This window comes from Amblyomma mixtum, chromosome 7, assembly GCF_055824585.1.
Source record: "Amblyomma mixtum isolate Tamu chromosome 7, ASM5582458v1, whole genome shotgun sequence".
Taxonomy (NCBI): Eukaryota; Metazoa; Arthropoda; class Arachnida; order Ixodida; family Ixodidae; genus Amblyomma; species Amblyomma mixtum.
In genome coordinates, this window is record NC_143018.1 from 135791694 (window position 1) to 135818677 (window position 26984).

A 26984-nucleotide genomic window follows, 5' to 3' on the forward strand; every position below is an offset into this window, starting at 1 on the left:
CGCTCTCTCCCAGCTTTTGTGGCTGGTGGTCAACACCAGGCACGACAGCATGGGAACGCCCACAAAACATGAAGAAACTTGAGACGGGCTATTCTTCTACGTTTTACTAGTTCAGGAAGTTGAGCTTCGGTCCGTAGAGCTGTCACTGAGTGTGTTCTGCGGAAAGCGGAGAATACAACTCTGAAAGCTAAACTTTGCCCTTTCTCACGTTTATTGATCAGGTACTGGTAATGTGGGTCAAATATTACGCTTGTATACTATAACTTTTCTCTCACTACGCTCTTTCATGCTTGAAGCTTCGCATCTGGTGTCGCATGTGTTCAATTTCTTTTTAGAAAGCCGAGTTTTCGTTCAGCTAATCCGCATGTATTGCGATGTCTTCACACCAGTATAAACTTTCGGTAATTGTGGCGCCTGAATAATTTAACTTACTACAGTTTTGGATCAGAATGCTGACAAGACTATACGAAAAAACTATCAAGAATTTTCTATTAGTTTCACTCATGGCGACAGATTTACTTAGGTTAATTTGCATGTATTTCATACACAAGGTACATTTTTGAACCAGTGATTTAACTGCATTTGATAATCAACATTTCTTACAAGAGAGAACAAAGACAATCATCTACAAACAGTTGGACATTCGCATGACTGTCTATAACTTCTGCAATATCATTGATGTAGAGACTGAATAATACAGGGCTCAGAATAGAAACCTGGGGAACCCCGGACGAGACAAGCTACTTGTATGCGCATTCACCGTCTATATAAATTAATTATTCCCTATCAGAAACGTTATCTCAAACCCAACTGCCAATGACAGCTTTCGTGTTCAGTGCGAAGGACTGTTCCGAGCGAATCTCGTATCTCTTCTTAAAAGCTGGCTTGATGCGAATGGCAATTGTGGTTATGAAGCGAGAGGCAGGGAAGTAGAGAAAGATGGTAATGTGTCCGAGTCGGAATCCAATGGTAAGAACCACTGGCTCCGGAGAGACCACCATTGGAAACCGTACCGGGCAACGTTTAGCGCTAGAAGATTATCCAGTGAGGCTAGCCTAGTGTGCTCCTCGAGGTGCTAGCGGGTACTAAATGGGATGCCATAGGAGCTAGTGAGGTTATGAGGAGAGATGAGGCGTGTACAGTACGAGAACTAGGTGTGGGATTCTTTATCAATGATGTATAGCGGACAACAGAGAAGAGTTCTATAGTATTCACGAGAGGGTGGAAGCTATCTTAATTAGGCTTAATAAGAGGTACAAGCTGAAGGTGGTGCAGGCCTACGCGCATTCTAATTTGCTTTAGGTTTTCTACTTGCGCAAATTATTGCGGCAAGAATAGTAGAAACACAAGGTTGTGTATGGCCTGACTGGCGCGGACAATCTATCACGCGCCGAGCATTTTACAGCAGCCACCCAGAACGGAGTCGAGTGTGGCGCAACTGCCCCAGTAATCGGGAGATCACGAGTGGCAGCGTGAAGGTAGCCCTGCAGAAAGGTTTGCGCTTAGTATGGACGTATACTTCACGCAACAATACAGCACACGCCACTAGCTGGGGAGCGACCCTCCCAAAGTAGTCCACTGGCCACTGCTGGAAATAACAATCACTGTCCACGCATAGCTGGAGGCTGGTTCTTTCTTCTCGGCTTTTACGACAGGGGTAGAATACTTATACCATAAGTGTCTGAGAAAGAGTGTAAATGCGCGAGTGCTATAGGTGTACTAATTCCTATTGTACATGCGTGCTACTTTTTTCTCCTTATAGAAGCTATAAAAATAAGTACACCGTAGTGAGCACATCGCTGAAGCATAACAATGCTGCTCTTCTTTTCAGGGCAGCATAGCTTTCGTTCCACAATTGCCAGCCGTTCACAACATGACGATCAGAGACAACATCCTCTACGGCAGGCCCATGCAGCCGGACTTTTACAACCGTGTCATTAAAAGTTGTCAGCTCACTAACGACATCAACCGGTTGAACTCGGGAGACATGACTGAAGTCGGCGAGAAGGTACAGTTCGACCTCATTGAAAGAGTCAGGGTGTGCCTCTTAAGCGTGCATTTTTGCCTAGACAGGCGGTGGGCGCTGTACGCGGCCCTTCCTTGTATTCCATTTGCCGTTTCTTGTATTGCATTTGATGTTGGCAGATGGTGCTTTCATACAGCCGGCTTCAAGCAGTTCCGGAATAGATGTTCTTGTTCACGTTGCGCAATAGCATACCTGTGGATACAAACTTCTTTAACGCATGCCGTGTAATATCAGAGATATTCAGAAGTTTGGAATGGGAAAAGCTAGTGGCAAGAGCTAGTCTGGAACTCTTCGGCAATTGCAGATTTTCCTATTACATTCCTGTGCAGTACCTTTCAAATTATTCGATTGGATAAACAATTGCGAATTATTTGGGACGTCAACCCGCTAAGTAGAACTGTGCGGCTAGAAAGACGTGTGAAAGAAAGAAAATGTTCAAGGTTCTGAGAATTTTACATTACTTTATATCAGGCAACGAGGTGTTGGAAGTGGTCACGGTTAACGTCTAACTAGGCCAGGCATTGACCGCACATGTAGATCATGATACTGAAATAAAACGAAGAATAAGGAGCGGGGTGCATTAGTCAGGTGCAGGGTCGTCTCTCTCTAATTACATACGTGAGTGGGGCCGCACCATTGGGCAATCTCGATGCTCTCCCTGCCCTGGCCAGGCAGACCAGTAATGGAGTCGAGATAATAGAAGATATGCGAAATTGCTTGGCGGTCTGGCAACACCGCGCCCACAACTTCCGGTTTCCATCTTGGCGCGGTCGAGCTCGTCGAGCTGGTGCATCGTTTGCTATGTTTACTTTCTTCTTGCGAGTGGAATTTCAACAGGCAAGCTTCAGCTGCTGCGTTGTTTTCACAGCTTATCTTCCACCAAATGTAGGTGCTTTCAATAAGCGCCAGCTTACTCCTACCGAAATCCTCAGCTTCGCTTGAAGTCTGGCGCTGATGATCGCAATAATCCGCACTCGAAAGTGGGTTGGAAAGTCGAACCGTGACCGTGTGCTGTTGTCGTTTTAATGCTCGCATTAAAGCACCAGTTCAAGCATCACGCATTATCATGGCTATTTTATTCCCAGGTGGACGCGAATTCATCTGGTAGGGTAGCGAGCGGTTATTTTGCGTTGAGTGCGCACGTGTGTTGACAAACTTCTGTGACAGTGCGAACTTTCGTTCGCGCCGACGCCAGGAGCTTCGTGCATTCCTCGACCAGCTGCGTAATTCGATTCCTTTACTGTAATGTGCAATGCGCATCCGCGGCTTTCAACGTCACCGTTTCAGAGCCCGGCGTCGGTTGATTTTCGCCACAATTCGTTGAAACCGCGTCCTGCTTAAGACGCAGTCAGTCGACATTAACAAGAGGAAAGTAGGCATGCACATATAATTCAAAATATTGTAAGCAAAGACGCAGCTTTTTTTTTTCAGATAAGCACTGAGCCACCGCGGCGGCTTGATTAGAGAAAGATGTTACAGCTGTAGGTGCATGCACGAACTCGATACGCTGGTCAAGCTGTGTGTGCAGGGGCGAAATTAGCATGTTCGGTTGCTTCCAAAACTTAATTAGCTTACTCCCAAACTTGGACAAATGGCTTTGTTGCGAAGCAAGCTGTTGGAGCTTGCCACAACTATAATAAAATCTGATGGCCAGAAGCGTTTTCAGAACACTGTTGCGCGTACTTTCTAGCTTAGACATGCGTCCCTCCTTCATAATAAAGTAGCTATATTATTCGCTTCTTTTTTTTTTAGATTTTCGTCGCCGCAGATATCGAAGGTATAGGAATCCTCAAGAAATAAACCATTCGCACCTCAGTTTTTATACGTAGGGTGTATTGCTTGACAAAGACTCCTTAACGTGCATAACATATGCGTATATGGTCCAGAGAGTTTGCTCGCCCTTCTAAAACTAATTGAACACGGGAAAAACTTAACTGAACATGTAGCAAACTAAGCAGTAATCGGCATATGGTTCTTCGAGTGAACTTATTTCGCCACGGCACAAGCGATTGGCCCGCTCATAAAAATTACCTTCTCTATTACGTTGTTCAAGTATGCGTCTGTATATATTCACGCCCGACCGGAGAGTTGATAAATGCACGAAATCGGCTTCTAATTTTGATCAGAGACAACAAAGGGTGTGGTCCTTATCTTAATTTAAACGCAAATCACCTCGAGAGATTTGTCAAAAATCAGCGCAGAAAGCGAAAGCTGCGCACTGATCCGCGTGCTGACACATGATACGTCGCATGGCGTTTTGTGTTGGGACGTTGGGACGGAGTAAAAAAATAGAAAAGTGAAAAGCTTGAACGCACCTAGTTCTGGCACGCATCGTAGTGTCTTTTCACAGTGGATAGGGTAGCGCAACACTGCATCGGCATTTTACTTTTCAAACGAAGCGCAGCCGTTTTAACCCAACGCTGGGCAGCGGTTTCGTTTTCTGTACCGTGCCAACATGGAGGACTTAGTTCTCGGAGCGCCGAGAGATGGGGCTGCGCATTTCGCATATCGTCTATTGAAGGATCATAGCAAAACCTCGCTGTCCCCATTCCCTTCCCATGTCCCATTTCCCTTTCCGCTACTTCCCAGGGGAGGTCAGGGGAGCCTCCCCGGGCCCGCTCTCTCGGCTGTCGGTCGCTATAGTAGCTTTTCCCTTTTATTTTATTTTTTTCACCCACGGGTGGCGAAATTATAACTTGCCTACGGGCCTATTCTTTTATCTTAGAATTGGATTAAGTATGTGGTGCAGGCAGGGGCTTATTATTTTTATTTCCTTTTCGGTTGCCCCAATTCATTGCCGCAGGCCGTCGAAGTGCTTCGCTGTAAGTCATGATGTAGGGCTGCGGCTCCAGAACCACTGGTGCTGGCTGCACCATTCGCCGGATTTCATACCGCACCACGTCCGACAGTGCACCGACGCTGGGCTGCGGGGCTTCGAAGCGGACTTTCGCCATTCTTCGCGAACAATGCTCCTGACGAGCTCACGAAGATCCTCTGCGGGCAGCGTCGTAGGCGTGCAGGTTTGAGCGGTTGCCATACTAGCCTGCCGGCCGTACTGCGCGCCGCGTTCCTGCAAGGAGCGCTCTATGCTCATTGCCTCCTTTGTGAAATCGGCCACTGTCCTTGGAGGGTCGCGGACAAGTCCAGCAAAGAGCTGTTCCTTGGCACCCCGCATTAGGTGCCGCACTTTCTTCGCCTCGGCCATAGCAGGGTCGGCTCGATTGAAGAGACGCATCATGTCCTCAACGAACATGGTGACGCTCGCATTTGGCTGCTGCGACCTGGAGTGCAGAGCGACTTCAGCCTTCTCTTTTCTTTCACTGTTGCCGAATGTCGCTAGCAATTCACGCCGAAAAACCTCCCAGGTGGCAAAAGAGGTCTCGTGGTTCTCGAACCAGATCTTTGCCGAGTCCTCTAGCGCGAAATAGACATTCCTCAACTTCCGCTCACTGTCCCACTGGTTGAAGGCTGCGACACGGTCGTAACTGGCCAACCAATCTTCAGCGTCTTCAAACCTGTCTCCATGGAACGTCGGCGGTGACCGGGGCGCGTGGAGTACGAACGGAGCGTGAGCTCCAAAACGTTGAGTGGTCTGGCTACCAGTGGTTGATGTCATCTTCCTCGGTTTTGTCAATCCGCTGAACTCTGTCTCTAGGCCTAACAGGCGGCGGCTCGCTTTGTGGATGGGGGTTGTCTCTACGCCCTGAGAACTGGCTTCAAAGGCGTCTTCGGAGTCAGTGTACATGGGACGTTACCCAGCACCTCCACCAAATATGTCACGGCTAGACAGTCGGGACGGCCAGGACACGCTTTACTGTGAAGCACCAGGCAGCAGCGGACTCCCGAGGGCACCACACAGAAAAGACGACGACGAAGAAGCACTGTCCGCCACCATGGCTAAGCCTAGCCAGAATAGGGGAAAAGGCAGTTCGGCCGGGAGACGGCGCCACGAGAGTGCCCAGGAATGTGGCAATATATTTACTTTCACATTGGGGCTGTCTGCATTCGGCACTTTTTATCTGTCCGAAAATAAAACTATTTAACGCACCGGTAAAGCTTAAAGAGTAATCTGAATTATCTTGTTCAGAAAATAAGACTACCTTCATCAGTTCTGAAATCTCAGCCGTTTTTTTTTATATCGATAACCTATTTAACAAGACTTCCATCATCTGTCCCCAGGGAATCAACCTGAGCGGCGGCCAGAAGCAGCGCATCTCCATCGCCCGCGCCGTCTACAGCCGCAGCGACGTGTACCTTCTGGACGACCCGCTCAGCGCCCTCGACCCAGTCGTTGCCAGCTCTGTGTTCAGGAATGTTATTGGAAAAAAGGGCATTCTCCGCGAGAAGGCAAGCTCATTGCTATTTTAACCTTTCCTCGTGTCACTGCACTGCCTCCGACAGTAAAATGGAAAACAGCCTACGGCATGTGTTTTTTTTTTGTGTAAAGCGGTAGTTCTAAAAGTGCTACGAGGTTCAAAAATAACCTGCATTATATGCGGTGAACTTGCTACAACCTAGTTAGAAACTCAATGCAGACCTTACCACGAATTTTCCCTTTTCGTCCTATACAAGTGTTGCGGGCCTTTATGCTTCCAGCATATGCTGCCCTTCTCCTGCCACGTTCTAGATATTGATCACAAACTTCAGCCAGCACAATGTACATGGCATGACTGAGCACATCAATAACTATTGGCCGATAGCACCTATTTCGTTGCTCTTCCTAGGAGCCTTTTCTTCTTTCTATGGGCTTGCAGTGTTAAGAAGTTAAACTACCCTATGAAAGAATAAACCATCTTATAATAATGATATCGAGCAGCCTGTTGAAAGCTCGCGGATTGTGTGTCAATGTCTTCGCACTGCGTAAAACTCGTCCACTTCCAGAACAAAGGTCGGAATATTCATCCTGGCGTCTTTTTTTCGCCCCAGCGATGCAAGACCAAGGTGTTGAAAGAGCCGGAAAGATATCAAATCTAATACGCAGTCCGCAGCGTTTCCTGCTACACTGCCTCATTAGTGTGCACCCTTACATTCTTAGTGATTTACTTTCATATGAGCGTCGAGCAGTAAGGATCTGGCTCATATACTCTTGCTATCCTGCCGTTCCAGTGATATCTTCTCTCCTTATACCTGCTACGTCGTTTCTATCGCCTACAATATTGCAGCACAGCAGCTGGTCGGACGCAAAGCCGAATCAGCGTCCATGCAATTCTCGTTCTCTTCCACACTTTTTCGCTAGCTACCCATTTGAATTCACACACCGACAACTTTCCGTGTAGTCAGAATCTCCAGACGTGAGCGACCACTTCCCAATTTTGCGTTCTCCTCAGCAGGTGCATCTTTGAGGGGTTGTGGCGAAACTATTTCCCTATTGGAGTGTGCACCCCTGCACCTGCACAAATCTTATGGTGTCTTCGGCTGACGGCACTCGTGGAGTTTTTACGAACTCGTGCGGTGCCCCACGTGTGGCTGGATGCCACTCGTGCAGTGCCGTACATTCGGGTGGGACGAGCACGACACGCGTGCGCGCCACCGCGCCACCGTGGAGACCGACGGTGGAGCGCGGTGCAATCCCTCGTGCAGCGCGCTCTAGCAGACGACGCTGTTCGCGCTAGTTGGTTGACGCAGCATCGACGAAGAGGAAAAACGGGCGAAGCATTACAAGTGGGCACTTTTTAAAGAAATGTTGAAATTATAGCAGCTGCAATGCATTTATTCCCGCTGCAATCACGCAGCCACCGGCCGGCGAGCCATGTGCCTTGCCTTATAAGGAAATTAAAGGTTTGCCAATATTTTTAGTCTTCCAAGTTCTGCCTTAGCTCTTGCAGCGAACGGCATATGCTGTTCATGCGGCATGCCTGCACTTTATAACATCTTACTTTTTGCCAACGTATGCACAGGTTAAAGGATATCAATAAATCGACAATGTGGGGCGCTTAGTGGATTGAGAATCACCTGCTGATATTTTCAAAAGTTACTCCAGCTGAAGCTCTAAAGGCGTATGCGTCGAAACCGGCAAGCATAACGCCTTGGTGTGGTGTCTTATAAACCTGCGCACCATAATTAATCGCAGTATCCCACGAGCAGGCTCGTGGGTCCCGCGTTTCCCGCCGATTCTATCAACGCCTATCACAAGCACGGCACTGCACTGTTCTGAAAAGGCTGTTGGTAAATATACAAACTGTTGACTGCGCTCGTAGGAGTAGCCTTTGAGATTATCGAGGGTCTGGGAGGGCTCGGTTAACAGACGGCAGAAAGAGCAACGGCACTCTGCGAATGTTTCGCACGTTCGGCTGCTGTGCAAGGAGACGTGCCAATAGTGTAGTATTTGACGTCACTTCCTGCGCACCGGCACGGAGGCAGTGCGTGTCAGCCGAAGACACCATTACTTTTTTTTTTGAATCACTGAAGGACCCGGAGAGCAATGAAGGGGAGCGAGGGGGTTGAATAAAAAAGTTCAGAATGTTTACAATACACACAGGTAAGGTATTTTCACAAAAACCGATTAATAAAGTGACGTTTAGAGGGCAGGGCCGTTTGAACGCTCTTTAAAGCATGAAATGCGTTATTGGTACAGTCACTTGAACATCGTCCATTTCTAAACCTCAATTTAGTCGGCTATCAGCACAACTACTAGCGCGGCATGCTGTACTTGGTGCACGATGACACAGATAGCGCCTGGTGCTGGCCCGAATAGAGTTACTGTATAAGTCCTACTGTTGCGCGTAGGTCCGCCACATTGCACTCAAAAGCATCAAAACTATGAGAGAAAGCCGCAACTATTGAAAGCGAGAGGCGGGTGGACTTGGTGCAACGCTTACAGCGAGTGCATGCTCAATCTGCTCGATTCTAGCTGCCGAACTTACTTTATTTTAAGGAGTTACTATTTATTTGAATGTCACAGCTTATCAGTAATGCGTACGCTGCACCAAAGCCTGCCTCAGTGAGTTACGAACAAAATACTCGCCATGTGTATCGGTGGCGCCATCTGTTGGAAACGCCGCAAATCACAGACGTTTTTTTTTTCTTTAACAGTTAGCACTTGCGAAAGAATTGTGTGTTATTGATAAGAGAACATCGCTTTCAGTGGACATGTAGTCTGGTTCAAAAAAGACATTACGCAAAGCAGGAGAACAGTAGATGAACGAATTTGCTGTCAACAATGATCTGCTGTTAAACAATGCAAATAAGTTGGCTTCTCCGCAATTCATGAATGCTTTTGGGCCATGGGATCGAATTTGGCCAATAGAGCCGCGAGCGGCCCAGGAAAAGCAAACGCGCAACTTTAGGTACTGACACAGTAATTCTAGTGCCCAAACCGAGGCACATGTAGCAGATAGCTCTACATTTTACCCATGGGTGGAAGCCACGCGAAAGCACAAGTGGTGTGTCCCATCTCAGTAACAGAAAGTGGGGGAGCGTATATGATCCCCTTTTTCGTCGTCATAATGTATCCGTTTGTTCTGGGCATTCATTCGGTCGGCAGGCGCGGATGCTGCAGTTATAAAATGAAAGGAGGTTCTTCAAAATTTGGGGACAGCATTCGTGATAGAGGACGAGGCGCGGATGTGATGCAACAGCACCTTGGGGCCGCACACTAAGTCAAAGTAGCCAAACCATCCTAACGTGTTCAATAACTCATCTGGCTAAGACCGGAGAACACCATGAGAGCGCTGCAGCGTGTCAATTAACGACGACCGCGGAGCGCTCTGCCTGACATGAAAAGAGGAACGGCTGAAAGCGGCGCGTAAAGCACCAAAAACGACGAGGGGAGCCAAGCGCGCTGTGTAGCTTAGGCAAGAAAAGCAAGCGGCTGATGTCGGCTCCTCGTCAAGCCTCGAAACCACCCAGGCTGGCAGGGCACGCTGTCCAGCTCGAAGAGCGTAAGCGCGCGAAGGCTGCGGCAAGTCTAGCAGCCAAACAAATTGTCCAGTCTGAGAGGATTCTGCTGCGGGCTAGTTGGTTAATGCTTTAAGAAACAGATTCACACAGCGCAACGAAACGAGGACGAGAAGGAACACGAAACGAAGGACAGCGCCCGTTCTGTGTTTCGTGTTCCTTCGTTGTCCTCGTTCTGTTGCACTGTGTGAATCGTTTTCTTATATTGTAAGAAACCAACTCAAGATTGCGCCCAGCACCTCCTATAGGCCGTCCTAGAAGGCTGTTCGCCGGTTCTACAAAGAATTCTCTGCTTTCTTGTGCTCTCGGCTACGAAACAGAGTGCAATCTCTTTTTCTGATACTTTTCTTAACTTGCGCATGATCTGATACCGGAACAGAGAGGTGGAAACAGCAGTGTATGCCAATGAAGTGGCAAATACGCGAACCAGATGGCGCGCTGCGCCCCTCCACACACCAGCCGCGATGCATAGAACACATGTAGCTGTCATGCATTAATCTCGCGATCGGTGGTATGGGAGCCCAGCTGCGGAGTTGTTACCAGGCTACCGCAGGTGTCACGGAAAGAAGGGTGTAGTGGGATGCGTACGTCGATCAGCCGTTCAGAGTGTTTGCCATTCCGTCAGGGCGTGTTCTGTGTACTTCCTGGCTGTTTCTGCAGTGCATTAGATGTGTGTTCAAGAGATTTGTTTTTTGGACTATTGCTAGCCTTGCTCTATGACTTCCAAGTAGCAGCCATGTGCACTCCAGCCCGTTGGGGTATTTTCACGTTCCCCATCCCGCATTTTTGCCGCCATGGTGGCTAAGTGGTTATGGCGCTCAATTGCTGACCGAAAAGGCGCGAGTTGGATTCCGGCCACGGCGGTCGCATTCCGATGGAGACGAAACTCTAGAGACCCGTGTACTGTGCGATGTCAGTGCCTGTTAAAGAACTCCAGGTGGTCGAAATTTCCGGACCCCTTCACTACGGAGTCCCTCATAGTCGCTTTGGGAAGTTAAACCCCATAAAGCAAACCAAAAATCCCATATTTCATCGCGCTAGCATTGCTGGCCACGGTGACTGATTTCAGCGACGTACGTTTGGTCCTTCTGCGTAACACAAACATAAAAAGTTCCCGGGAAAACAGTTGCAAAGGTCAGATTCCAACCCAGGAATTTCGTCAAGGGAAGCGAGTACGAAACCTCACAGCCACGGAGATTTTTTTTCTTTACCTGACCTCACAGAAATTACGAGACGCTTTTATCTTTATTACATACAAACGAAATCCGCTGAAATACCAAGTACTTTACGAACACACATACTATTTCACGATGCAGACGCACATACGCCGTGTTACCTGATCGATAAAGGTGAACATAGTCTACGCGGCAGGGCAGCAGCAGCAGTTAAAAGAGAAAATAAAAAGAATAAAAGAATAAAAGCGTAAAATCAACAAAACAAGAACGATGCGGTTTGAACAAGACGGCGGTGGCAGTGGTAGCAGTGCTTCAGCAGTAAAGAGGCAAGCAGTCGTTTGGGTGGTCAACTGCTTGCTAGCAGATTCAAACCTTGCTCTTCCAGAGCATGGCCTACCCTGATTTTCTTTTGTATACGTTATCATAGAGCCATGCAAATAGACTGCATTACCCTTGTCTTTCCTTTTTTTTTCAGACAAGAATAATGGTTTGCAACCAAGCAAACTACTTGAGGCGCATGGACAGGCTTGTCCTGGTGCATTACAAGGGTATCAGGGTGTATGAAAAATTGGAAGACCTCATAAATGACCCGCACTCACCACAAAACTTCCGTAAAGCACCTCATCAACAATGTACTCAGCGACGGGGCACACAAGAGTAAGTCCTGCACATCGGCATATGCAGTCGGCGTCACCCTAGTGTAAGGCACTCGATATCAGCCGACCATGTTACGCAAACTGCTGTTCGACAGCAGCCAGTGGTTCTCAGACAAAATGTACCTTCCCACGTGACTCAAAGATCTGTGTAGTTCTGCCACTACCGAATCATTGCTTGCAACATCTCCCAAGCTTGCGATAGCTGGGTAGATTAGTCTCTGAAGCGCTCTGCACAAGAGTGACGAGGACTGGACGAAACAATTTCTACATACGATGCTTTCTCAACCAGAACACCACCAGACTTATTTGAACATTGCGAGCATATTTTGAAGCATTGATACGAATGCCGTCATTTCGCACGTGACAAAACATTCGTTCGGTTCTTCAAAAATTAGCGTCCTCAAAGTTGTTACAGGTTGAACGCGAAAAATTACATGTTCGCATTCTTCTTGCAGTATGGATGCAAAGGGGATTGGAGAAATTGATGAAGTTGGCCGAATAACTCAGGATGAGCTAGGAGAATCCAAAAAGGTGAGCATCATAGGTACCAAACAACAGTGGAAATTATGTTCTTTCGAAGTCTACTCAGCAAGTTGTAGGTTTTTACGGCGAGAGCCGCGCAACGGAGCCGCCACTGCGTCGAGCTTCGTTGTAATCCCACGCCACATTTGGCGCGACGCCAGGGCCACTGCGCGGCCTAAAGCAAGAACATTTTCTAGTTACATGTTTTTCTACATTCCGTGGCGAATTGAGCTTTATTTTCAGTGCTTACATTCGAGGAGAAATTAGGTTTTTTGAAAAATCACCGCAGTTTTTTCAACATATACAGCCGCAAGAGAAAATAACAATTGAGATCACATAAAAAGGTCGATTTGGAAATCGCGATCTCAAGGCTTTTCCTACACTCACAATTACATTTTTTTTAATGAAGAAGCTGTGCCTGCTTTGGCTATGTACTGTCAGCGTCAAATGAAATGCGAACAAAACACCTGAAACGCGAGCACAAAAAATCAAGCATATTAGCGGTTGGAGGTGAAATACAGGCGTGGCCTATTAACATTTCAGAAGAGCGGTCTTTTCGGCTTCGATGGGGAAATAAACTGCTTATGTATTTTGCCTGCCTAGTATAATATCTGCGAGTTATGCTGTTCGCGTTTCAATTGGCTTGTTCGCGTTTCAATTGACGCTGATAGTACAAATGTGTTCATGCATTCTCGTCAAAAACAAACACTTTTGGATAGCACATGTGACAGGGGGAATCAGGACCTATCGATCGCTCTGTCCAACTGATTTTCTCAAAAACATGTGGTATTCTCAATGGGGAGACGAAACGCCATCACTCTTTCGATTCCTCTTCTTGCCAGAAGGCTTCGACATTACAAAAGGAGGGAAAGTAATTTAATGAAAGCAAAAGGAGGAGAGGTCCGCCGTCAATAAAGTGACACCGGCCTGCTACTCCACACTGGGAAAGGCGGAAAGAAAAAGTAAAAGGAGGTTTACGGAGCTAATGAGAGTGATGATGTCATAATACTATGAATTGCATTGGGTAATTTCGGGTATCGACATTACGGATGGTATGCAGATTAAAGCAACAATGAAACATCGTGTGTGCAGAAAACGTACACTCGCTCAGTCACTACATGAAGTTCAAATGAACACTTCAGCCAAATAATAGATTCTGTACGCAGCAGAGAACAGAAAATCACTCGCAAATATTGGAGAGCACTTACTGGCGAATTTCATAGACAGCCGTTTTACGCTGCGTAGTATGCCGGTTAAGAGATGACTATTAATTAGATTCTTTCAGACATCACGCAGCTACCATGGACACGAACAGTCAGCCGCGTCGCTCTCGAGGGTCAGGAAGCTCCGCCCCCCAGGTGATTACCTCACGCTTCGGAAGTTGGCTGTGGGGCCGATTGGGTGGGCCCGCTGAGGAGCGCCCAACACTCAGCAAGCAAAAATTATAAGAGTAGAAACAAAGACTCGAAAAGCTGAAATTCAGATTTTAACCGCAGAAAACTCCGGTTCTAATAAGCGCATTAAAAAAATTCTTGCCGGCGGATATTCGCGAAGTCGTCTCCAGTAATATCCAAAGCGTACTCCAACTTTTGTGACAGCCCCTTTACGAACCTCTTTAAAGGCCAGGCAGCCTGCTTTCGTTTCCACGTAAAGTGAGCATGTTGCCTTAAGTGTCGAGTACGTTTTCTGCAAGCTGAATATTTGGGTCTAAATCGAGTCTAACCCATTTTTAAGGAAATGTTTTCAAGGTGCAGCAGTCGAGTAAAATTGGGTTGTGCCCAAAAACTGTGTTCTGAAAAACTAGAGATATGATGCGGAACTGCAAAGGAACAGATGATGAAAGCCAGACTTGGCGCAACAGGAATATATTCTCGCTGCAGTGCCATCGCGTCGATTTAGGAGAGAAAAAGTTGAAGCAGCTTGAAAAAGCTGGGTTTGGCTAGACTGCATAACCTCCACTCCATAGACTCCTTTACTACAGCCGCCGCGCACGCATGCCGCCTGTAGTTCTGCTTCTGATATACGGCCATCAAGAAGCTCTCGCCCGCCGCCGCGCTCGGCAACCTCAACGTCGTAGCCGCGTAAGAAAGGCGCCTGTAGTGAGCAGAACGAATAAAAAATAAAAGGGAATGCAGAATATATTGTGTGCCTTTCATACTGAGCGCACATTAGCTCGCCTTTGTATATATACCTCCTCTGTACTATGTTTATTCAAGCAAAATGCAAAGCAGCAAACATGGTCCGCTGTTTCTTGCCAGAAACTTAATCTTTAAGGAGAAAATGTTAGCACTTCTTGTTTTTTTTTAAATGAAAAAATTATGAGAAAAACCCCAATTTTGCTTCCAGAAAAGCAACGATTTTATTGCAAGTGACCAGAACATCATGCTGCCTGAGGAACGCTTACTTTTGATTTTTTTTTACTAGAAATTGTTCTTTAAATATTGATGGTGTAAATATATTTAATGTTAACCTTTAATTATGCATAAAATGATATATTAAATTGCTACGCTGCTCTGAATAGCACAGAGTGTTCCTAAAACCTTTTCAAAGAGTAGCTGAAATACGCAGCCGAGGTGGGAACAATAAAAACGCTGAAGGTTTAACTCTTCTAAATCTAGCAACACAAAGCGAAAGCGGGCGATATCCGCGGGGTGGTTAGATGTCGCTTGGTGACGACGTTGCAAGGTAGTCTGCGTAACGTTCCGAGATGGCCCAGCCTCGCTCGGATCCATGTCAAAGCACGCACGGCCTAGGCGACCGGTGCGCTCATGTTTAAACTGCGGCCAAGCGCGCGACGGGTCACGTGGTCTGACAGCAGGAGCGTGTGTGCTGTCGCTCCAGAGAGAGCGCGCGCCGGCGTTGGAACCACCGCGGCGAGTGACGTGGCTAGTCACGTGGTCGAACCAACGCAGCTCTGGAGTGGCTGAAAGTCGCTGAAGGTCAAAGCGACGCAGTCGGAGAAACTCACGCGCATGGCCTTCAGCTCTTCTTTCTGGAACTGCTAACCACGGCAGAGATGATGCACCGTGTTGAGTCTGCAGTCTCTAGCCCTTTGAGGGTCGAATTTAAAAAAAAAACTTTCTCAGATGGTCAGATTACTGTATTGCGGATTTTGAAAGTACAATATATACAATATCAGCGTCGGAAGGTTTGTTTAGGTTTATTGAAGTTTAACAACCCAAAGCGACTCAGGCTATGAGGGACGCTGTAGGGAAGTGCTTCGGAAATTTCGACCATCTGGTGTTCTTTAACGTGCACTGACATCGCACACTACGCAGGTATTTACAATTTCGCCTTCATCGAACCGCACCCGCGTCTTTCGGGTCAGCAGCCGAGAGCTGTAACCACTGAGCTACCGCGGGGAGGCTAGCGTCGGGAGTCATCGCTGTCGGTGTCTAGAGAAGTGGCAGTGCGTTCGACCGTATCGCAACTTTGCCGCACATCTGAACGACTCGAAGGAAACTCAGTAAACAAAGAGAGCGGGAATAACTCGTGGGCGTCCGTGATAAACAAGCCAAGAACAGTGCCAATAAAGATAGAAATCAACTTCCACGCCCCCCCCCCCCCCCCCCGATCAAAATAAAAATCAAGTTCTCGCGCCTCTGTTGCGGTCGCTCGGCGAAACCGAAACCACAAAAAGGAGTTGCCGCAGACGCCGCGACAAGCCGAAGCTAGCAATCAGATCTCTATCTTCGCAAGAAGGTTGCTGAATTAAATTTCAAACGCTTCTTGCAAGTCCTAGGAGGTGCCAGCCGGTATATATATTGAACATTCAAAGTCAGCAAGAACGTAGTCTGACCATCTGAGAAAGTTTTTAAAAAAAATTCGAGCCTCAAAGGGCTAGAGACTGGAGACTCAACACGGTGCATCATTTCCGCACAATCGCAAGTTGACCTCGCAAGTCATGACCTCGCATGACGCGAGGTCGTGCACTTATGCGCATGACCTCGCGTTTTTCTGCGTTTATAAGCTAAACATTTATCAGCTTATTCGTTTAACTGACGTTTTATTCGCTTATTCGTTTTTCTTATTCGTTTAACGGCCTTGTGTTAGGAGCTCGGATTAATCGCTCTAAGAGCAGCATTCTCAGGTTCCGATAGTGGGGAAAGCTTGCTGGATATGCTGGCATGCAATAGACACGTACGCCAATAAAGTACACCGTCGTTCCTTTCAGTGCATATAAAAGCACAGTGCACATTGCTTGAAAGAACATATGCCAACTCTCCAGCACAATAGTCTGACTTTTGTGCCCCATGGTCTCTCGATTCTTGGCTCGGTGACAGTATGCAGTCTGTGTCTTGTAACTAAACTTTATTATTTACTCAAAACATTCATTGCACAAGACTCTTGATCCAGCGTTTTCACAGAGTGTTCACTACTTTTGTTTGGAATTCCTGAAACCACAGGGAAATTTCGCAGCCTAGCAAGTCATACCACCAGCCTAGATATTATTGGCGATTTCAGCGGAGTATCGAAGTATCGACGATGGAGTGTCGAGTGGGTGTTTCAGAAATCAGTTTGACCTCGGTATCAGAAATTAAATTTTCAGGGTATCGGGTATCGGGATCGGAAACATTTTTCTAGTATCGTGCCCATCCTTGGTGACTAGGACCGGTGATGTCTGAGAGGTGCGGTGCGTGTGGACGAATAACAGTGCAGCTTTTGCGCGTAATGGACAGAGAAATCCTATATGCACTCTGTTAAAGCACACATTCCTTGAAACATTTATGATGCACTCGGAGATGCTGCTGCCGTGTGCGGCAACATAAGACCATGTCGTCCTCGAGGTTTGTACTTCCACTACAAGCTTCAGGTTGAGTAGCGTGCTTTATCTGCCACCAGCAAGGCATGAACAGTGTTTTATGAAAATGTGTGCTTTTGCAAAGATGATGTCACCTATTGCCCCGAACTAACTGTGCCTTGTAGCCTCAGCTAAGAGACGTGAAAATACAAGAGAACACACACACACAGGAGACAAAACATGTTCCCGTCTTATTGCTCAAGAGTTTGATGTCTGAAGAGTTGCATTAACTAACCCAAAATCATGTTTTACATAGCTTTAAGAGCATAATTTTCACACTCTGACGAGAAAAATGCACTGTCAATTACTTAAACGTCTCCTTCCCTCTTAAACCGCATGCCTACAGCTAACTTAAAACTCTGATCCTCCTGGTCACGGCACCAGTTACGTTTCTCCTCCGGATCGTCGTCGCAATGGCCGGTTCGTCCCTGATCGTACGTGGTTAGCAGTGCGAAGGGCACTTCGCTCCTTCGTCCACTCGTCCGGCGACACGTTGCCGGTTGGGGCAGCAATTCCAAACTTCTTGAGAAGGAAAACTAGTTTATTCAAGACGAGACCAAAAATAAAGGCAACAGGAGACAAAAGCGGTTAAAAGAAAGGCTGTCTAAAAGCGGCCGAGACTGGGACTCGGCCTGCTCCCCCTGCTCTTTGTTTGCAGCGGGTTTTAATACCTTCGATAATTGGGCGGAGCATTATTAAATCTGCTCTCGCCCAATTTCAGCCAATACTGCTGCAATGGCACTGTACGTACAAGTGGGCGGGGCCCAGTGCTCGCCAGAGCCCGACTAGGCGGACCGCGCACTTTTCCTGGAATATGCACTCTAACGAGGCGTCAATAAAGTCCACCGCTTGGTCGTTTCAGAAGTCGCTGACCCCACTGACCCCCACCCACATGAGAGCTAATCTCCCTTCAATGGGAAACGGTCGTCAGCCCTTTGGGACCCTGACAAGGCTGTTCGCGGTCTTGCTCCGCGCGTCCGACAGCGTCCGAAGCGCGCGACGCGCTGTCACCATTCCTAACCCCTCCAGACTTCCAACGGACACGGTAGTAACCGCCGAGAGGGGGGAAAGGATCTTCTGGCGCCGTAGGCTTCTACCTTAACATCTACCATCCTTGTAGTGAGCGCACGCAGCACATAAACGCTTCAGTTAGTGAGTAGCCATTAGGGGACCTTAAAGGAATCGATATACTTGTCCATTTCAGGATGTAACGCTTCTGCCCTCTATTTTTTTTTTTTTCTACTGAGCCCAAGCAAAATATGTATCCATTTTTTTTTCACTTAAAAGCTTTCTCGATCGCTGTGCCACTGAAAACCCATATGAATGTACAGCCTTATGACTCGTTTTGTGGATGCTACAGATTACGCTGCTCGACAAACGGCGTGTGTATTGTGGGTAAGAAACTGATGGCGACAACCTTCCCACGCCTTTTTACAAGCATTTTTACAAGCCTAATATCATGACACCCAGTCGTCTGGAGGCTCATTTCTCATTTAAGTCACCGCCTGTTTGCTAAATGCGTGGCCCTAATATTCGTAGCAGATGTGTACATGTGCGTAGCAGATGTGCGTAGCAGATGTGTAGCAGATTCGTAACGATAGCTAGAAGTTGTGCAAAGAAGCAGGGAGTCTTCCAAAGAAAACCACGCCATGTCAACCATACAAGAACAGGTAACAGTTATTTTTCCGAATAAACTAATAGGGCGAACCCTGAGAGACAGAACAACATGTGCGGAGGGCAAGGTGGAAGTGTTTGCGAAAATATGAGCAAAAAAATGGACCAGGGCTGGATCTGAATCGGAGCGAAGGAATAAACTATGGTGTTCAGGTGAAACGGATTGGATTCTAAGGAAGCGAAAGCCTATAGCTGGAGGCGGCCAAGCTCAGGCGAGGACAAGACGCCATCAGGTTGGCTGCGAGAAGGGCAGCCAGGGATAGCGCAAGACAGATAGATTCATATATTTCTCCTCAAGGCGAAGAGATGCGACCGATGGACATCAGTGTGAGGAGAAGGATAGGTGGAAGCCTTTTTTTGTGTTTCTAGTGATGGCAGTGAAGAAATAGTCGCTCTTTTAGCATTACATTATTTGAGTCCACTTCAGTCAGCGCACGCCCATGCCTTTTCCCAGACAGGTTGTCAGCTGCTGTGGAGCCTGCTCCGCATGACGAAGTGGCCGGCGTTTGTGGGCGTGCTCGTGTTCTTGGGGGCCGCAGCAGCATCCGCGCTTCAGCAGCTGTGGATCAAGTGGTGGACGGACGCGTCGTCGGCTGGGGATAGTGCGGGCTCTCATGCACAGTACTTGGATTGGGTGTCCGTCCTGGTCGCTTTGTGCTTAACAGACGGTAGGCGCCTACATGGTACTTCTAGTTTTACGGGCTGTGATTGAGAAGTTGCCCTTATATGAGTCTGCTGCGTAAACAGCAATCTTATACTAGAAACAACAAAAATATATATATTTTTTCAGAACGCTGCCTTTGAAAGGACCCGGTAACATTTGCAAAACTGTTTATCGTTCCATCTGCTTGCAGGGAAAGACAGTGTCTCTCTGAATAATAATGCGTTGAAGCATGGAGAAGTTAGCGCTCTAAGCTCGTCTATTCACTATTAAAAGTGCACTAAAGAGGAAACTGAACTCGTTTTTTTTTTTTACCGCGAAAACTCGATCTACACGTTCCGAGCATTCTTATAAACTTCCAATTTCAGTCCTGTGGAGCCGATTTAAATAATTTAAATCAGATTAAACGAACCGGCTCCCCCCCAGGTGGTCGAAATTTCCCAAGCCCTCCACTACGGCGTCTCTCATAGCCTTAGTCGCTTTGGGACGTTAAACCCCATAAACCAAACGAAACCAAACCTTTATTTTAACTGGCCGCAGACGGTAGGAGGAGTCAACTAACGCGTGGAGTGCCTTTCAGGCAGTCGCGTGGCGGCATCACTTTCGTTTTTATTTTGTTTTCTAGGTTTCCGTGAATAAATAGGCCCCGTCAGAGGCCACATAGCCGCAAATTTAGCCCACGGAAATAAAATACGCATGCCAATAGCGTGCCATTGTGGTCCGGCCGCAGAAGACAACGACAGTCCCAGCACGCCTGCCAAGCACGCGCAGACTGGATTTCGGGGCTGCTTAACTGCATGCCGGCGGCACGCTGTCACGTTCCCGCCTGGTTGAGCTTGTGTGAGCCAGCCATGGCGCCAGCCCTCGCCGGCACAACTTATGCGTGCTTCTTCCCTATGCCTCCGGCAACGCGCGCCGCTGCGAGAGGGAAAGGGAGCAGAAGGAAAGAGCGCGCCAGATGCGGGGGCGCGCGGGGTGCGGTCGGGTTCCTTTGAAGGGACGCCGTAGACTTCTACCTCAACGGCGTTCACCTCACGTTGCCGGAGGCATAGGGAAGAAGCACGCGTAAGTTGTGCCGGCGAGGGCTGGCGCCATGGCTGGCTCACTACAAGCTCGTTCCGCAAAAATTCAGGGGGGCGCTTTGTTGACCTAAAGCGCGGTGAGGCGGAAGCCTTAAGCGCGGTGTTGCTGCTAGTGTCACTGATGTGTGGTTACGATGTTAAGCTTCGCCTCTGAGTGTGGAACGCGATAGCCTCTTGCAACGCTGCCAGGGAGTCCACAGGACGTCATTGCACGTTTGGCTCTACGCCTTGAATTACTTTTTGAGGAAAGGAAATGTATCTGTCTCGCATATCTCGGTGGACACCTGAACCTCGCCTTAAGAGAAGGGAGGAAGATGGGAGTGAACGAAGATACCGTATTCACTAGACGCGCCTTTGTTCATTCCAAACAATCGAGATGGCATAGCTACAATAAAGACAAAAAAAGAGAGCTGGCATGGCGGAGTGGTTACCGTGCTCGTCTTGCACTCCGGACACCCTAGTTCGATTTCTCAACTCGACCAAATTCTATCTCTGTTTTATTTATTTATCTGGTCTGACTAAAGAGTTTAATTAGGCTGATTGGTTAATTAAGCAATAAACTAACCTCATTCCCACTTAGTTGGAGCACACTATACGATCCCTTTAATTGGTTGCATGGTTACTAGGCAAAGCACAATTGGCCCCGTTTGAAATTCGCGCACTGTGACGTCACGACCATTTCGACCAGTTGAAAAGCGTGACATTTCTGTCGACAACTGCTGCTTAGAACGATGAGGCATTAAAGGCTTCTGCTTTAATGTATTTGTGGCAACCCCACGAAGAGTTGTGTCTGCGATTCGTCTCCACAGGCTCTTTGCTTTCGCGGATCGCTGCGTATCACTCCGCCGATGCCAAAGAGGCAAGCCGTTGACTCCTCCCACCGTCTGCGGAGAGTTCAAAAAAATTACGAGAAACTTTAGCGGCTAAAGTGGTGAAAGGCGAAAGCCTGAGTGCTGCACTCTGCTACGCGATTGTTCACTTCACATTTTGTTGGTGCATTAATTAACTGCCAATTAATGACGCTTAAGCTTCGCCATCAGGAGTGGAACGCGACAGCGTGTTGTAGCGCTGCCAGCAAATCCACGGAACGCCACCACCCGTTTGGCGCGATGAGTGGCTATGGTGCTCGGCTGCTGGCCCAAGAGACGCGGGTTTGATCCCGGCCGCGGCGGCTAGAATTTCTTTGGAGGAGAAATTCTAGAGGCCGGTGTGCTGTGCGATGTCGGTGCAAGTTAAAGAACCCCAGGTGGTCGAAATTTCCGGAGCCCTCCACTACGGCGTCTCTCATATAGACGCACTTTGTTCTGTAGGGCGTAAGCTGCTCGGAGATCCTCAGAGAAGACAAGACATCTGTGCTGTTCAACCGTTCATTCTCTGAGTGTAACGGAGCTGCGGCGGGGAGCGCGGGAAGCGCGCCCCGCCGCTGCGAGAGGGAAAAGGGAGGAGAAGGAAAGAGCGCGCCAGATGCGGGGGCGCGCGGGGTGCGGTCGGGTTCCTTTGAAGGGACGCCGCAGACTTCGACCGCAACGGCGTTCACCTGACGTTGCCGGAGGCGTAGGGAAGAAGCACGCGTAAGTTGTGCCGGCGTCGCCGAAACGCAAGAGACTGGGGCCTCGATGTACGCTGGCTTGAGTCGTTCGAGCGCCACTGCATCTCGTGTTCCGTTCAAGTCTACCAGGAAAGTGGAAGGACGAGGCTCAGGGACGCGGAAGGGGCCGAGATAATGGGGTTGGAGGGAACCACGCACAGGGCCGTAACGAACGAAAACATGGGTTGCTGTGTTTAAGTCTGGAGTCACGTACACAGTGCGTTGGTGTTCTCGTGTCGGCTGTGGTTGAAGGTGGCGGAGTATATGCCGGAGCCTGTCGACGTATTCACTTGCTGTGGACGGGACAGCGGGTTTCGTGCTTTCCAAGAAGTCGGCTGGAAGACCAAGAGAGGTTCCGTAAACAAGCTCGGCACAAGCGCACGAAAGGTCTTCTTTGAAGGCAGATCGGATTCCGAGCAGTGTGAGCGGAAGAGCATCGAGCCACTTGGCGGGGGGTCCGTGCGCCGTAAGTGCTGCTTTGAGGTGCCGATGGAAACGCTCTACGAGTCCGTTTGTTTCTGGATGGTAAGATGCAGTCCGTAGCCGTGCTGCTCCCTGCAGTTTGAGGAGTTCTGTGAAAAGCGATGACTCGAAATGGCGACCGCGGTCCGTGACGATGGTTGTGGGGCAGCCGAACCGCGCTACCCAAGTAAAGACGAAGGCCACGGCGACAGTGGCTGCTGTGATGTCGGCGATTGGTGTAGCCTCAGGCCATCGGGTGAAGCGATCGATGCATGTCAATAAATACCGGTAGCCTTGACATGGGGATAGAGGGCCAACGATGTCGATATGGACTACTGCGAAGCGTTGGTCGGGCTGCAGGAAACGCTGGGTTGGGGGCACAGGGTACCGGTGTACTTTCGCACGCTGGCAGGGTGCACACGCGTGGACCCAATCGCGAATGTCGGTGTTCATGCAGAACCAGACAAAGCGGGATTTGATCAGCTTTTGAGTTGCACGAATTCCAGGATGGGAAAGGGTGTGCAAGGATTCGAAGATTTTCTTGCGGAAAACGGTGGGCAAAACGGGCCTTGGCGTACCTGTGGAGGCATCACAAACGATTGGCACGTCTTCAATGAGGACTGTCTCGAGCTTCAGGGATGTTTGCGTTGTACGTAGGCGGGAAAGCTCGGAGTCGCTTGCTTGCGCTGCAGACAGTTCATGTATGGCGAAGGGAAAGGAGGACGAAGTCGATGTTTCAGAACGACTGCGTGTGACGGCATCGACGCGACTGAGGGCGTCAGCCGGGGTGTTGTCAGCACCACTGATGTGTCGGATGTCAGTGGAGAACTCAGATATGAAGGATAGTTGTCTCACTTCCCGTGGCGTATATAGGGATGCAGAACGGCCAATTGAGTAAGTAAGAGGCTTGTGATCCGTGAAAACGGTAAATGCTCTGCCCTCAAGCAAGTGGCGGAAATGACGCACTGCCAGGGATATGGCGAGAAGTTCACGGCCAAAAACACTGTATCGCGTCTGGGCAGGAGTCATGCGTTTTGAGAAGAAGGCGAGGGGTTGCCACACGCCACTGACCTGCTGCTGAAGGACAGCTCCGAGCGCAGTGTTGGAAGCGTCTGTCATGAGTGCCAGCGGATAATCGGGGTTTGGGTGGGCGAGTAGAGTTGCGTCGGCCAGAGCGCGCTTGATGGCATTGAAGGCATCGTCCGCAGTGGTGTCCCAGTGTAGTGTTCTCGCCGAGTGCTTGCCACACAGCATGCGGTCAAGTGGTTCAAGCAGGGTGGCGCAGTTTCTGATAAATCGGCGGTAAAAATTTACGAGGCCAAGAAACTGGCGGAGCTTCGTGCTTGAAGTGGGCTTGGGAAACTCGGTGATTGCTTTCACTTTTTCGGGAAGCGGGCGGATGCCGTTGTTGTCCAAGTGATGGCCGAGGAATACGAGAGCTGGTTGCCCAAACTCACTCTTTTCGATGTTGACAACAATGCCGTTAGTCGAAAGACGCTCGAAAAGTTGGCGGAGGTGGTGCAGGTGTTCTTCAATACATGAACTTGCCACGAGAATATCATCCACGTAGGCGAACACGAAGGGAAGGCCACGTACGACGGAGTCAATGAAACGCTGGGAGGTCTGCGCAGCGTTGCGAAGTCCGAATGGCATTCTTAATTCAAACAGTCCGAATGGTGTCGTGATTGCTGTTTTGGGGATATCTTCTTCCGTTACAGGGATCTGATGATAAGCCCGAACAAGATCTATTTTTGAAAAGATGGTTGCACCGTGCAGAGAAGACGTGAAATCTTGTATGTTGGGCAATGGGTATCGGTCCGGGACGGTCTTGGTGTTCAGAAAACGATAGTCTCCGCATGGTCTCCAGTCTCCTGACTTCTTCGCGACAAGATGGAGTGGAGATGCTCAGCTGCTGGATGAAGGCCTAATAATGCCAAGTTCCAGCATATGCTCGAATTCTGCACGGGCCACCTTGAGTTTGTCCGGAGCCAGGCGTCGTGGGCGAGAGAAAACAGGTGGTCCCGATGTTATGATGTGGTGCTGAACGTCGTGGCAGACGGGTTGAGTCCAATCCGGGGGTGACGTTAGCTTTGGAAATTCATTAATCAAGGCTGCAAACGGCTCTTTGGCAACTGTAGCACATAAGGGTGCTACATCGGTAGTTGCACGCGCTGCTATGCCGTGAATAAAGAGTTTAGTTGCGGAGTCAGTGAGACGCTTCCGCCTGACGTCGATGAGGAGCTCGTGCTTGGTTAGAAAGTCGGCACCAATTATGGCAGAACCAACGTCGGCGACTAAAAATACCCACCGGAAGACCCTTCGAAGCCCGAGGTTGAGCGTCACAGAGCGCTGTTTGTAAACAGGTATGCGCGTTCCGTTCACTGCTTGCAGGTACGAAATTGCAGCGGAAGCACGCTCTGCTTTTGTGGCTGGGAGAACGCTCAACTGGGCCCCGGTGTCAATAAGGAATTTCTGTCCGGTGGTTCTGTCATAGACGTGGAAAAGGCGACACTCTTCTCGGCACAGACCGCTCGTCGCCGCTAGTGGTCGGCCGGCCGGTTTTCCGTCCAGCTGCAAGGCAGGAGGCAGTGGCGGGCGTTGGCACCGAAGCGACGATGGTAATAGCAGATGCGTGCGCCTGTGGACGGACTTCGCTCACTCTGTCCGCGCTGTCGAGGCGTTGAGGAGCGGTGACGTTGGCGTCCACGGCGTAGAGGCGGCTCTGAGTGCGAGGTTGCCGCAATCAGTTTTTAGCTGAGAGCAGAGGCGGTCAACTTCAGAAGGCGTAGCGGTGGTGGTTGCAATATGCGACGGCTGAGGAGTGGTGACGGGGACGGCCAACGACGACAACTGTGTGGGCGTGCTGACGGCAGCGACGGTCAAGTGTAGTGTGGCCACTTCCATCACCTTGTCGGCTAGCGCGGCGAGTGATGTTAAGTCCATGGTTGTGGCTGTGGCAAGCACCATTTGGACGTTGGATGGCAGGCGCTGCAGAAAAACTTCACGTAGCACAGCATTGTCCTTGGTCTGCGCACTGTTACCGAGAAGCGGCGTCATCCGCCGCAAGAGCTGACTTGGTCGCCGGTCACCGACCTCCTCGGAGGAGAGTAGCTGCTGTATTTTCGTCCTTTCGGACGCGGCCGTTCGTTGCAGTAGGGCTGCCTTGAGGTCATCATATGGATGTGCCGGCGAGGGCTGGCGCCAATCGTAGGGCGTAAGCTGCTCGGAGATCCTCAGAGAAGACAAGATGTCTGTGCTGTTCAACCGTTCATTCTCTGAGTGTAACGGAGCTGCGGCGGGGAGCGCGGGAAGCGCGCCCCGCCGCTGCGAGAGGGAAAAGGGAGGAGAAGGAAAGAGCGCGCCAGATGCGGGGGCGCGCGGGGTGCGGTCGGGTTCCTTTGAAGGGACGCCGCAGACTTCGACCGCAACGGCGTTCACCTCACGTTGCCGGAGGCATAGGGAAGAAGCACGCGCAAGTTGTGCCGGCGAGGGCTGGCGCCATGGCTGGCTCACTACAGTTCATTTCAAACCATCTAGCTGGCATGGCGGAGGGGTAGCGTGCTCGACTCGCACTCCGGAGACCGGGGTTCGATTCCCAAGCTCGGCCAATTTCTTACTCGGTTTTATTTATTTATCTGGTCTGAGTAGAAAGGTTAATTGGACTAATTGGTTAGGTAAGCAAGGTTAATTGGACTAATTGGTTAAGTAAGCAATTAACTAAACTCAGACAAACTTACTTGGAGTATCACTATGCGATCCCTTTAATTTAGTAGCCAAAGTACAATTGGCCCCGTTTGAAGTTCGCGCACTGTGACGTGACGACCGTTTCGACCAACTGAAAAGCGTGACATTTCTGTCAACAGCTAATGCTTACAACGATGAGGCATTAAAGGCTTCCGCCTTAAAAAAAAAAAAAAACGGCGGGAGCCGGGGTGTTTAATCCGTTTTAATTTAGAAAAACCGGCAGCACAGGACAATACTTCGAAGTCTTAGGAATACTAAACTTCTAGGTTGAGTTCTCGCAGTAAAAATACGGCTTCAGATTCCCCTTTAGTCCACCTTTGTTCCTGATGCGCTTAACTTACTTTTACTTCCCTTTCCAAGGATTTGCTATGTATACCCCTTGTACATCGTAAACAAGATTCAGATGGAGAGCGGGTTGCTACTTTTATTGAACTTGTTGAAGGCTAACAAAAGTGCTTATATTTTCTCTGCTAGACTATTGACTCCTAAGAGATACAGAGAACGAGCCCGGGCTTAGACCGCGTATGTGTATATCTTTCGCTGTTCCTGTACATTTGTTGTTCTGCCTTGCGCTGTATAGAGAAGCAACTATCCCGTCAACTCGGTTTCGTAGACCAAAGAACCGTATGTCCTAGGCTTCAATGCTTTGAAGTGCTCCGAAATACGTTACCAAAACGGTGTCAGGGAAGGAAATCCT

General features: G+C 49.1%; 1 protein-coding gene across 1 annotated transcript in view; it reads left to right on the forward strand.

The window, feature by feature from the left end:
- The window catches only part of LOC149337659 (ATP-binding cassette sub-family C member 3-like), a 215614-nt gene that overhangs the window by 122638 nt on the left and 65992 nt on the right, over positions 1-26984 (forward strand). The window contains exons 15-19 of the mRNA XM_089553474.1: positions 1832-2008; positions 6206-6373; positions 11573-11754; positions 12209-12284; positions 19205-19418. Coding sequence (XP_089409600.1) covers positions 1832-2008; positions 6206-6373; positions 11573-11754; positions 12209-12284; positions 19205-19418 — 817 coding nt within the window. The remainder of the gene's footprint in view (positions 1-1831; positions 2009-6205; positions 6374-11572; positions 11755-12208; positions 12285-19204; positions 19419-26984) is intronic.